Here is a 13310-nt window from a genome sequence, read left to right on the forward strand (position 1 = left end):
CTAATATCAAGAACTGAGGTGTCTCACCCTGTTGTAAATCTGATAACACTTGCCAAAGACCAGTGAGTCTGTAAGCTCTCAGCTTCATAGTTTCTATTTTATTATGCAAAATGCTGACCAGTCAGCATGCAGCGAGTCAATTTGCTAAACTAATGTTTAACCTTAAATAAAAAGCTTGTCAGATAAAAAAGTGTGTGAGCTCTTGAATCTCTCTTTTTCACCATCATTATTTACTAGCAAGTTCTTGAAGATTTTTTGACAAGACACATAATAATTACATTGAAAATACTAGCTTAGCTCCTTTTAATGTGGCCTGTCCAAGAATTCCTGCAGCATGACTCTGGAATGAACTAAAATGGATGCTGAGGTGTATCGCTGAATTTTGGATTGTATTTGTGATTTCAAATATATCATTGGCTAAATCATCAAAACATAATTCTCTTGCCTTGGAACACTGGTCTCCTAAATAAACAAAGGAACAAGCTACATTGACTAGAAGCCCACTAGTTAGCACAATGACCAGCTTTATCCCTCCGGATGTTAAAACATTTGTCTCTTGGGACTATGTTGTCTTTGCAGCACTCTTCCTCATTTCTTCCAGCATTGGGATCTTCTTTGCGGTCAAAGAGAGGAAAAAAACAAGTTCCACAAACTTTTTAGTAGGGGGCAGGCAGATGACTTGTGGACCGGTAGCTCTGTCCCTCACAGCAAGTTTCATGTCAGCAGTCACAGTACTGGGAACTCCGGCTGAGGTGTATCGCCATGGGTCTTCCTTTGTGCTGTTCTTCATTGCATATGCATTTGTTGTCCTTTTTACTGCTGAACTTTTCCTACCCGTGTTCTACAAATCTGGAATCACAAGCACTTATGAGGTAAGCTTCATTTTCCTAAAAGTGATTTTGGACCCAAATCTTGGGCAGATATTGGATAGTTTGGCCATCTCAAGACATTTGGACCACCATATGTCAACCTGCTTCCCACACTGAATTTCTTGTCCAGATTGATGCAGACTTAGACATGTGCATTGGGTAATCTTAGGTGTACTTTGATTCAGAAGAAAATGTGTTATTGCTACAGTGTTGTGGAAGGAAATAGTTGAGCTTGATCCAGATTGGTTGGATCCAGAGAGATACTGTACTGATCTCATCTCTCTTTTCCTCCCAGAGAGTTAACAGTAACTTTTTGGGGCCAGGGGAAATGGAAGTTAGATTAGAAATAGAAGAAAGAGCAAGATGGGAAGGGTTAAATGTAGCCTCCCCAACTGCTGCTTCCAAGTGCCTCTGATCTCAAAGCTGTTAGTCCTTATTGAGAGGGAGTCAGATCCACCTCCATAAAAAGGCAGGGTGAGGATCCTGCATCCAGCATTTGGGGGACCCATGCATTACTTTATATCACTCCTGCAAGTTGAAGGCATGCTAGGGAAATGGTCTTAAAGGTTTCTTGACAGGCACTTGGGGTCTGAAAACTCTCATTCTTTCCCAATCACACAGCTAGATGGATAGTTGCAAAATTTTGTTTTCACATCTCCCTGTAGCATCATGTTATGAACAATTACCAATCAAAGCCAATCATTCAGTTTGTTGAAGAAATATAGTTTATCATTCTATTAAATAGTAATATGTTCATATAGTCCATGAAGGGTACATTTCAATAGAGCTGCCTGTAACTCTACAAACTCAGTGGATTGTAGGCAGTGGTCACCTCCATGCTCCTCTTGCTGTGAAAGCGACTGGATGGCTGATTTTGATGCTTCTGAGGAGAAAGGAACGAGATCAAGGCTCAACAAGCACATGTGATAACATGGCTCTTCCTGTATCTTGCCCAAGTTTTCTGAAAATTTGTGGGTAGGGGAAAGTATTTCATAGAAATGTTGGCTCAGCTAGAATGAAAGCTCAGTGTCACAACAGAGTAATTATTTCAAACACAAAGTACAAACTCACTGATGTAAATTATGTAGGCAGGTTGTTTTTGAACAACGAATTTTTCCTTGGAGTTACTGTTGCAGTTTAAAAACCCTCAGAACAGAAGTTATGGATTATCCATATGGATTAATCCATACGAAATAAGGCTCATAGAAAATATCTGAGTGGAAACTCTTCAGTCTTTTTGACATCTGGAACGACTTGCAGAAACCTTGTCTGAATAAATGCCTCTATAGATATCAGCTTTAAAAGAGAGAGAAAGAGGGAGAGGGGAAAAGAACTTTCCTTTGTATTTCGGTATTTGCCCTGCAAAAACATTATGATCAGGTTAAGTCAGGATGCAGGTGGCATCACCAGGGTAAGGGGAACAAAGGCCTGACAGATGGGGCAAGCACCAACCAGGTATGCAATCAGTTTATTTTCTGTTTCTCGCTCCCCATGTGAAGAAGAACCAGACACGAAGAACGCTTGGCCAGGGCTTGCAGGAGCTCCTAGATATCTCTGATCTGAAGTCCATGCACACAACTTATCTTGCCGCTGGAAGGAGGAGTGGTACAATGGGAATCACTCCATTATCTTTGATTACAGATTAGACATAAGAAGGATTTCTCTCTTCCTATTTCTGACTCAAGTTGCAGTTGTCTCCAGACCAAGGGGGTGGGCTTGGGTAAGAGAGTAGTTGGTTGTTCCATGGGGCTGCACAAACTTCTGCAGGCCAGATTACACTCATGGGCCAGAAATGGCCACCCAGGTTAGACATTTTTCTGGAGTCGGGGACTGACATTTGGTCTGGTCTGGTGTTGCTTTCTTACTTTGTCAAAAGTCCAACACAGCAGAGGCAGATTTAAAGCTAGGTGGCTCAGGTGCTTACTTCATCTTCAGGGTGAAGTGTGATATATCCACTCAACCTTTCACTGCTGACTGGCTTGAGGTGAAGGGCCCTGACAATTCCATTGCATTTAATGCTGTCCAGCTAGATGAGATAGCAGAAATCTTGTTGAAACTCAGTTAAGACGAGCAGCTGAAGAAAAGCACCTCTCAGTTAATCATGTGATCTGGTGTTTGACGCCAGGATGGAGTTTCCCACCTAAGCTAGATACTGAGAAGTCCTCAGAAATCATCTTAAGTGAACAAGAAGCTTGCACTAGGAGGTCAAGTTGGATTTTACATACAATTTGGTCCTTTTCTATCCACTATATCATCTTGGGTTTTCATTCGGGTCTGTGGTGCAAAGCACTAAAAGCATTTTCAGTTGTTCTTATAGGCAATTGTGTAAGTAGAACGAGTTCACAATCATTACTGTGTCTGTTTATGGAACCAAATATAATATAAAATTGAAGATGATCTAATGAAAATTACCTTTCATTTAAAATATTCCTCTTTCCTCCTAGTATTTGGAGCTAAGGTTTAACAGACTTGTTCGTGTGGCAGCAACACTGATTTACATAGTACAAACGGTAAGACATGTTCTTCGTTTATATGTGCAGAAATGTGACCTGATTTCCAAAAACTCTGGTGACAACCCACTGGCTCTTGACTAACGAAAGCACCTTTGTACCAAGGCCTTTCCTATACTCAGTGGCAGAGTATGTGGACTCTTGGCCTGATCCGGCAGGTGAAGCTGGACAGAATGAGCATATGTGCACTGTGGCAGAGGATGCACAGTTGTGAGTGAAGTGCTTCTCTTATAGAGAAGAGAGCCAATGTGACACAGAATGAAAACCACTGCGGCACAGGAGTGATAGAATTGAGACACAGATCTGGGATCTAATAACGATGCTCGAAGTATGACTTTGGACCAGACACTTATTCTCAGTATAACCCACTTCAAAAGGCTGTTGTAAGAATGAAAGGGAGCAAAGGAGGACCATGTACTCTGTCTTTCATTCCTTGAAAGATCAATAAAGGCAGGATAGAAAAGCAATAACAACATCATCATCATCAACAACAACAACATTACAGAATGTGGATTTCTGGCTTATTCTGAATTCTGGGCCATCATTTGGAAATGAATCTTTTTGCACATAACATGATTGAATTGTATATAAAACTGCTTAGGATTGTGACCCTTTTAGTTTTTATTTACTTCTGTAAAAGCACCTGCTATTGAATACAAAAAACCCTAAACCCTTTCTTGCCATGGAATTTTTCATTCCACAAGGAGATTTTCTCTTGAAATCAGGGTTTCAACAACTGGTGTGTCCCTCAGAGCAGCACATTTCTTTGGAAATCAACCCACACCACCACTACCATTGCTCTACATGGCATGTACTCCATATAGTTCCTCAGAGTGCTCTGATGGTTGAAGACGAACTTTAAACGTCATGTCTGGGCAAAAGGAGCACAAACCTGAAAGCCGGACTAATGGTGCTTTGTTCTGCAATGGTCTTCTGATATGAATTTACAGCAGGAGAAACCTAGCTTCATTTACACATCACACAATGTTCAGAGAACATCCTTGCTGTTTCTTAGAATCGTGTGGCAAGATTCAATGCCATTGCAATGCTCAACAGCAATCGAGCTACTTCCTGGAGCTAATCCAAGAGCAATCTCCACAGATCATACGGGTCACAAACTGCCAACATGGGAGGAGGATTTTGTTGTTGCCTGGGGTTGCTTGGGAGGCAGTGTAAAATTAATTGGCTTTTTCTGGTGGGTAATCCAGTACCCACCAAGAAAAGAGAACTGCCTATGCAGAGAACTGTTTATACACAAAAGGATACACCCTCCAGATGAATTCTGTGAATCTAAAATAGCATCAGCAATAGATGGGCATTTGGAGAAATTACTCTCCTTGAAAAATTGTAGGTGAATGTGTAGAAATTCTGCAAGGATATAATTTAAAATGTGCTGACTAGCTTTTTTAATGTTGCTTTTTCAGTATCCTTTCACACTGCTTCTTCTGATAGATACTATAAAATTATATGTGGTTTTGGATGCCTGTTATAATCAATGCATTTGAAAAGTGCAATTATTTTTAATGTTATTTATTAAAAAAATTGTATGCTGCCTATTGTGCCATAACATCTCTAGGTGGCTCACAAACAGGCAGTTAGAACCATTATATAACTAAGACAACAACCACCTGCACTAAAATTTAAAGTTCTAAAGTTAAAATTATACTGCTGCAACATTCTGTAGAAACATCCAAATGTTTCCCACAACTTTGGGTGTAATCCTGAATACATTTACTAGGGAATTAATCCCATTAACACAGCTGGGCTTAAATCCAGTGCACCGCATAGGGAAGAGAGCTAATTCAACAATTATGCCAACAAAAATACCTGTTAGAACACTGCCTAGTTTCAAATACTCTATAGTGTTTCTGAAATCCCTATGAATTCTTGCAACAAAAGTTAATTATCTCTATCATCATAATTTATTACTTACATTGTTATCTAGCCTTTCTGAAAGCACGATACATACTTCTTCCTGCCTTATATCATCATATCAACCCTATGAGGTAGGCTAGATTGGGAGACAGTGATGGGCCCAAGGACACCCAGTGAGTTTCATGGCTCAGCAGGACTGGATCCAGTCTCACACTCAAGCAACACATCACACTGCATTTCAGACAGCAGCAAAGCGTTCTTGTTAGAAGTAGAGTGGCCATTTTGTTAGGCAGAAGGAAAGGTCAGTTTGGTGGTAGAGACCTGCGATTTTTGTAAGTCCATGAAGGTTTTGAAGGCATGATGAGTGGGGTAAACAGGGGAAATGCAGTATAAAGGAAATGTATGTGTATATAGACATAAATATATATTTTATATGTATGTTGGCCTACCTTTGTGAAATCCAGCATGGTGTAGTGGTTTAGAGTGCAGGACTGGGACTCAAGGAGAACTGGGTTCTAGTCCCCAGTTGGCCATGAAGCTCAGTGGGTGAGTTTGGGCCAGTCATGGACTCTCAACCTAACCTACCGCACAGGGTTGTTGTTGTGAAGATAAAATTGAGATGAGAAGTTTGTAAGCTGACTTGGGCTCCTCGCAAAAGGAAGAAAGGCAGGATATAAATGCAACATGATGATGATGATGATGATGATGATGATGACAATTATAAAAAAATACTGGCAGAAAAGAATATGCAATTATGTATGTGGAACCCCAGAGTGCCATGCAGCTTTGGATGCTCAGGTGTTTTCTGTAGTTTGTATCCAGGTTCTTGTCCTTGTCTTAGTTACATAGGTCCAATTGATTTAAATGGATGTAGCCTAAGTGCAGTAAAAGCTTCATCTTGCCTAGGCTCGGCATCTCATCATCTCATCTCATCTCATCTCATCTCATCTCATCTCATCTCATCTCTTATATCTTACCTCACCTAGCTTATCCTTCATTCCTTAGTTCTCCAGTGTCAAATCATTTAGCTGATGTTCCATGTGGCTCTTTTAATAGACATGCATATTTTTCTGCTGCTCCACAGATCGTTTACACTGGAGTGGTGGTCTATGCTCCAGCTCTGGCTCTCAATCAAGGTATGCTTCCTCCAATTATCCTTTTCATGATCCAAGGAGAAATTTAAACACCTGATTCTTGGAAAAGAATTTTGTCTTGTTCTGTTACTTCCTATTTGGAAGCTCATCTTCTGCCCCCTTTTCTCTGTAGGATTGAGTTATGTACTTATTAGGGTTTCCTTTTGCTAAAAGGGGAATAGAGGAAGTGTGAGCAGAACAATTACTCAAGTACCCCGTTCTATGTAATGGTCTAAAGTGAAGCTATGGACTTTGACACTTTCGGTCTATCCAAACTTCCACTCTAATGACGTATGTTTTGTGAATAGGCACAAGGCTGAGATTCTTCAATCAGTTGGCCTCTTTTTCTCCCAACAGAGGGTGGACTTCCACAGTCTGCACTGCATCATTTTATTTCTACACTAGATGTCATCTATTCGCCTTCCAAAGTACTCCTTCGCAGATGGTGTACTTTCAGAGAAGCAAAAAATGGATGTCTGTTTTGCAGGACATGAGAGCAGATAGTGGACACATAAATACAAGCCACAGCTCCTTTTATCTTGCTTGAAATAACCCATTTTAGATATTGCAGTGTCCCCAGATCACCCAACCTAATTCAATTTCCTCTGGCTTTGCAGTGACCGGATTTAATCTTTGGGGCTCTGTATTTGCAACAGGAATAGTTTGCACCTTCTACTGTACACTGGTATGTACTTGACATGAATTTCAGTTAAGAAAATCTTTATAAATATAATATTCTACTAGGTATGCATTGGTAAATACTGGTGAAATGATTCCATGTCCTATGACATTTCCATATTTTTCTGCATAGTGCAGGAACGTTATCTTATCACATGATAAACTGTGGACAAGGGCAAAGTACTTTGGTTCAGACAAGCAAGTGCTATACGAATACAAAATTGCTGTGATAACCTCCAATCTTGCATAGAATAGCTTTTCTCGTCATCTTAGGCTGCAGTCCTAACCAAGCTTTCTTCAGAATCTACATCACAGCATGCAGTGAGACTTTCTCCCAAATGAACTTGCACAGGATTGCACTATTGTGAGGCCAGTGAGAGGATGCCTTTCCTGTCCTTGGGTGGTCATGCTTGGTGGACTCGTTGAGCAGCCTTTGGCCAACAATGTGTGCTGTCTCTATATATGGCCACAGCATATGTACATGGGACTAGAACCTGATCAGGGAAGAAGCTTTGCCAAGCAGCACAGACAGGCAAAAACAGGAAAAGCAGCCAGGCAGCAGGATGTGCATCCATTCCGCCGCCCCTGCCCCAGCCCTAGACAAAAGCAGAAGTGCAATAGTTACGAACTTCTCTAAAGAATGCACCAAAAAGTGGAATTCCATCTCCACCTGAAAGTTGCACTTTTGCAGTGTAAGCGGAACCTCACAGAAATCCAGCAGGTATTCACTGCATCTTTTTTTTTCTCTGTGAATTTCCGTATGTGTAATTTCCAGCTCATGGGCAGGAAAGCAGTCTCACTACCCTTCTCTGTTCCATCTCCAGTGACTTGGCCCTATCTCGATCCAGGCATTGGTCAGGGAAATTTGAGGCTGAATTCAAATTCTGCTCTACATACATATGGGGAGGCTGCTCTACATACATAAGCACCTTCTGTGAATTAAAGCCAATTACATGATATGCAATTATGTTAATTGTGCAGCACTAGAATTATCTTTGATAGATAGTTTCAGGAAACACTTTTTTAAACTTTAGAATGAGTGCATGTGACTCCACTTTGGATCTGGACCACAGTGCACAAGGAAGGTGGGGACACCTCCCTGGGCTTCCTGGAAAATAGGGAGGAAAGCCAGCAAAAGTTTCTTTCCTTGACCTCTTTGTTTAGTCACCATAGCGGTTATGTAACAGAGGATGTTGGAAAGCAAATGGTGCTGTGAAAGTTTAAATGGGAAGCCATCAGTGAAACTACTTTTTATTCTAGAATAAAGAAATTACAATAATAACCCTCAACTGCATGATGAAGGTAGCATGTAGTTTTGTGCTACACTTTCAGAGGATTGTAGATCATGCAGGCACCTGCTTTGGACCTTCAGCCCCCAGGTGTGCACAAGAGGCATGAAATCTGCACGGGACGTACGGCAAAGTCAGAACGCCCAGCCCTCCTCTGCCCCTCCGGTGATGCTAACCGTGCGATGGAACAAGTCTGAAATACGCAGCATCACAAGATCTCGCCAACGTTTCACCTTCCAACATGCTTCTTATTGCTTCTTCTGTCGTACACTTAATATGAAGGCAAACAGATATATTCTGTCTTTTCTGTTACCTAGGGAGGGTTAAAAGCTGTTGTCTGGACAGATGCCTTTCAGCTGGTCGTGATGGTGATTGGGTTCTTGACGGTTTTAATTCAAGGAACTCTTCAGAATGGGGGCCTTGGAAATGTTTGGGAAGATGCCAAGAATGGATCACGCCTTGATATATTTGAGTAAGTAGAATGGCTTCTTATGCTCAAATCAATGACTTTGTTTATTATGTATAGAACTAGAATGCCTTAAAAAAATGTAGGGAGAATAATGCATCACTGAAAGGTGGAGATAGGATAAAGTTGCCTTCTCCCCTTCAGAATAGGAACTGTACAAGTGGTCTTCAAAGTGGTCTTCAAAAGTACAAGTGGTCTTCAAAAAGTTTCTTCACTTTTACATTTTATAAATATATTTTATATATTTTTTGCTGATGGCATTAAAAAGTAGGTCCAATGCTGGGAAAAATGCATCGCAAAGGAAGGTGACTATGTAGACAAGTGATGTAATTTGTTTTTGAAATTCTTAATTAGCAGAGTTTTTAAGAGTGTGGAAAGACTTTTGCAGAATCCTCATATTTTAGATAGTTCTTCCTTTTACTTAGTTACCATAGTGTTTTTAGAACAATTGAACATTTTTATTTTGATATTAATGCTTTCCTGGATGATATGGCCTGTGACTGTCTGGATGAAAGAGACGCAAATAAAAGGGCTGAAATTGCTAGTCTGGAATTGACTATCTATCTATCTCCAACTAGTGATGTGAGTGTCCTATGTATGGACAGACTGGGCAATGGAATCTAATGAGGAATGAACAGTTCATAATATGGGGACACCTTGGGTCTTTGCAGCAAAATCTACATATTGGATCCAGATTTAGGTGTACTTTGAGTAGGCCTATCAAAGTCTATAAGGCTTAAGGTATTCATACTAAGTTTCACAACTTTGATTTAAATAGGTCTGCTTGAGGTTATGACTAAGAGAGCCACTCTAAGGTCCTTGGATGAGAATTTCAGGGGTGATAGAGTGGTTTGTAAAATTCTTCTCAGTTTGGGGACAGCACATCAGAAGGGGCAGTCAGAGATCCTTTATGGCAGTGCAGAGAGAAACGAGCTTGGTGCCCTTCCTGATGCCTGGTACTTCTTTGAAATTTGACCTCAGAGGGGGAAAGAAACAGATGCAGACTATGGAAAGCAGTGGAGAGCAGACTGGAGTTACCAAGATATGAGCTTCCCTGAGACCTCTCCAGCTTCCTTCCCTTCAGCTGCAAAGCAATCTTGCTAGGCAGCCTGAAAAGCCCTTCTAGTGAAAACAAAAGGCGACTGGATGATGGGAACACAGAGACGGTCTCCAGAGTTCCTACAGGCCTGCCAGTTTCAGCCGGCCAAGACTTTGGAATTGCAGCAGCCTCCATGGTTTGGTGTCTTTCAAGAAGTGAAGAAGCAATCCATGAGATTGTGTCCTAAAGTGAGTGGAACATCTGCTTCATTTGCAGTGGTCTCATTCTACTTGAAGGCACAGGACAGGCTTTGCCTCGTATTCTGTTCAGCCTAAAAGAAGCATGAGGGATGATGAAATGCTAGCCGAAGTGGTAATAGTCGCGAACTGCTGTGTTGCAAAATGACAGCTAACTCTGCACAACCAGTGCAGCTTTTGTGAGAGTAAGGAAGGTTACGGAGTGCACGCTGACTGGCTTCTGAGCCTGGGAGAAGAAGATATATTGCAGAGTGATAGAAGAGGAGCAATTTGTTCATACGGAAGAAAAATTGAGAGAGAAAGCAAAAATACAAAAGCAATAAAGATGAAAAGATCGTGCATCTCAGGGAAGAAAAGAGGAAAGAAAACAAGTCTGAAAACCAGCCGTAAGTCCAGACAGCAGCAATTGCCTCCAATTAGAAAAGAAATTGTAAGACCTTCACTGGGGAGAAATGGAAAAATGAAAGATGTATATAAAGTGTGAAGGTAGTTCTGGAAAGGGGAAGGCAAGAGGGAAGGGAAGGGAAGGGAAGGGAAGGGAAGGGAAGGGAAGGGAAGGGAAGCCACAGGGAACAAAGGCAATGAGAAGAGGTTCATGTCAAATTCTCTTCAGCTTAATATGCCAAGGATTAATAATAGCCCATAATAAATTATATAAAAGGACTGTGGGTGTGGAAGACTGAAGGTAGTCGAGGGATGAGCAACACATAAAAGAGAGAGAGAAACGAAAGTGCATGCAAGTGACAAAGATTGCTACTACTTCATGGGAACTGAAACCGTCTGTGGTTAACTGAGAGAGTTAAGATGGCTTATATCCAGGAAGCAGAACCATTAAGAAGGCAGAGAAGTGCCACTAAGGGAAGAACAGGATGCATCTATATCATACATTTACTAATTATTCTCTTAATATTTTCCAGTGAAGGGGATCTTGCTCTTCTGCTGAGTTTATGTTTCCTTGTAATTTGTTCAGACATGTTATTTGGCTACTGTTGTAAACAGGATTCTGGGCCCTGATTATAATCCAGCATGGTTCATCTTATGTTCTTTCCTGGTGCTGTGGATGGGATTTCTCTTCATACCTAGAGCAGATCCATTGAAGTCAATGAAATTTAAGTTAGTCATTATTAACTTAAGTGCCATCAGTTTTGATGTTTGATCTACTCTCAGTATGACTAAGAAAGAATGCACTCTAGGATGTGCAGCCTATTCTATTTATATTTTCCTGGAGATGTCCCACTGATTTCAATGAGACTTTTCCCTAGTTGCAACCTCATTGTAAAACTTAATCTAAATGTGCTCATTTGTAAATGTATTCTGCTCTAACAGATGCTTCTGTCAGTCCTTTTGGTTTTTTGGAAAATGTCTTTCATAGCAGAGACTGCTTACAGTACAGTCCTTCTAATTAAACATTTTCAGTGCTCTGGCTATGAAATCTGGTATTTAAATTGAATGAGAAACCACATGACAACTCAAGGAAGACTGACTTTGCATTGACCTACCTGCTGCATTCTTGCTTGTACTGAAGATTCCTGAACTCCACTGAGCCCAGTGAAACTTAGGAAGCAAAATTCTATGCATGATTACAGCAGCCTAAGCTAGTTTAAGGTTTAAATCCTCTCCATCGCTTCTCATTTCTTTAGCTTTGATGCTGATCCCCTGAAAAGGCACACATTTTGGACTATTGCAGTAGGAGGAACATTTACTTGGTTAGGCATCTATGGTGTTAATCAGTCCACAATACAACGGTGCATTTCCTGCAAAACTGAAAAGCATGCCAAGCTGTAAGTAGACATCCTTTGCTGTCATTGGTCTAACAATTTATTGCTATTTTCCGATTCCAATATATTAAGAGCAATAAACCTTCCTCTTTCCCTTCAGGTTTTCACCTCCTTTTTCATATTGTCCTGTACTTAGAGAGTGAAGGTTTCATGCATATAAATAAAATCATTTAACAAAAATTGGACAAATAATTGGTTACTTAGAAATATACATCATACTTTCAATCAATCAATAGGTTGCATCATGCTTGATTTTTTGCTGGCCTATGCCATCTTTGCAGTTGATCATATTATTATGCCCATAACTCATGGAAATTTCCCCATAATAATTATCCTTACTGTATTGTTTTATTGTGCAGTGCCGTAGGAACCACAATATTAAAGGAGGAAAAAAGCATTAGTTTTACTTTATTTTAGTAATTTATAAACATAGAAACATTTGGATGTAACATGGGTGACTAAGGTGAATATATCTTGAATCTAGTTGTTTATATTTCGTGGTTTATTTGCTTTCTGTTTTGTTGAATATTGGACTGAAGGAACAATCCTATGCATGTTTAGGCTGCCTGGAGCATGCTGTGAGTTATCAGCTTTCTTCTGTCTCAACTTGCCTAGGATTGCACCTTTAGTGTTACTGTGGCCTAACCAAATGATGCCGCATGCCCAGAATGTATTCTAAGCAGAGACATTGTTCTATTGTGTGAGGTTTCTAGGACCATGCTGATCCTAGACAGGACTGCAAGCCCAAGTAGCATTGCAATTCAGAAGCTCCATAAGATATGAACTAGATTAACCTATAGATTGTTACATGTACAGCATTCATCCTGTGAGATGCCTGGAGATTTAATGTCTAATGTTCTAATGTCCAGTTTTTGTTGTTGTTGTTACGAGTCATCAAGTTGTCTCTGACCTATGACTGAATGCCTTTCAAAATGTCCTGTCCGTGACAGCCACACTCAGCTCTTCTAAATTTAATGCTGTGGCTTCCTTTATAGAGTCAAGCCATCTCATATTTGGCCTTCCTTTTCTTCTGCCTTTGACTTTCCCCAGAATGGATGCCTTCTCTAGTGAGACTGGACCACTCATGAAGTGAGATAAAACATTTTCAAACCCAGGTGCAAAGTCATATTTGAAGGCAAACAAAATAAACAGTTTTTAAACATTAATTTTATAGGAACTGCCTTTGGCAGAATTGATAATTTCAGTGACTGAAATTCCACATGGATAGGTAAAGAATTAAAATGTTTCAAATGCCACATGCAAATATTGACATGAGGCAAACCCCTCTACATGTTGAAGGACTGTGTGCAGGGATTACAGGGCTGCCTCAGCTAGCTCCTTGCTCCACCGCACCAGTGCATCTATTATTATTATTATTATTATTATTATTATTATTATTATTATTATTATTATTAT

General features: G+C 40.4%; 1 protein-coding gene across 1 annotated transcript in view; it reads left to right on the plus strand.

Moving 5' to 3' along the window:
* The first annotated feature begins 515 nt into the window (after positions 1-515).
* SLC5A12 (solute carrier family 5 member 12) overlaps positions 516-13310 on the plus strand; it is a 23219-nt gene continuing 10424 nt past the window's right edge. Inside the window, exons 1-6 of the mRNA XM_044425773.1 lie at positions 516-872; positions 3314-3379; positions 6339-6390; positions 7005-7072; positions 8672-8826; positions 11757-11897. Of these exons, the coding sequence (XP_044281708.1) occupies positions 516-872; positions 3314-3379; positions 6339-6390; positions 7005-7072; positions 8672-8826; positions 11757-11897 (839 nt within the window). The remainder of the gene's footprint in view (positions 873-3313; positions 3380-6338; positions 6391-7004; positions 7073-8671; positions 8827-11756; positions 11898-13310) is intronic.

This window comes from Varanus komodoensis, unplaced genomic scaffold (genome assembly GCF_004798865.1).
Source record: "Varanus komodoensis strain SLA01 unplaced genomic scaffold, ASM479886v1 scaffold16, whole genome shotgun sequence".
NCBI classification, from domain to species: domain Eukaryota; kingdom Metazoa; phylum Chordata; class Lepidosauria; order Squamata; family Varanidae; genus Varanus; species Varanus komodoensis.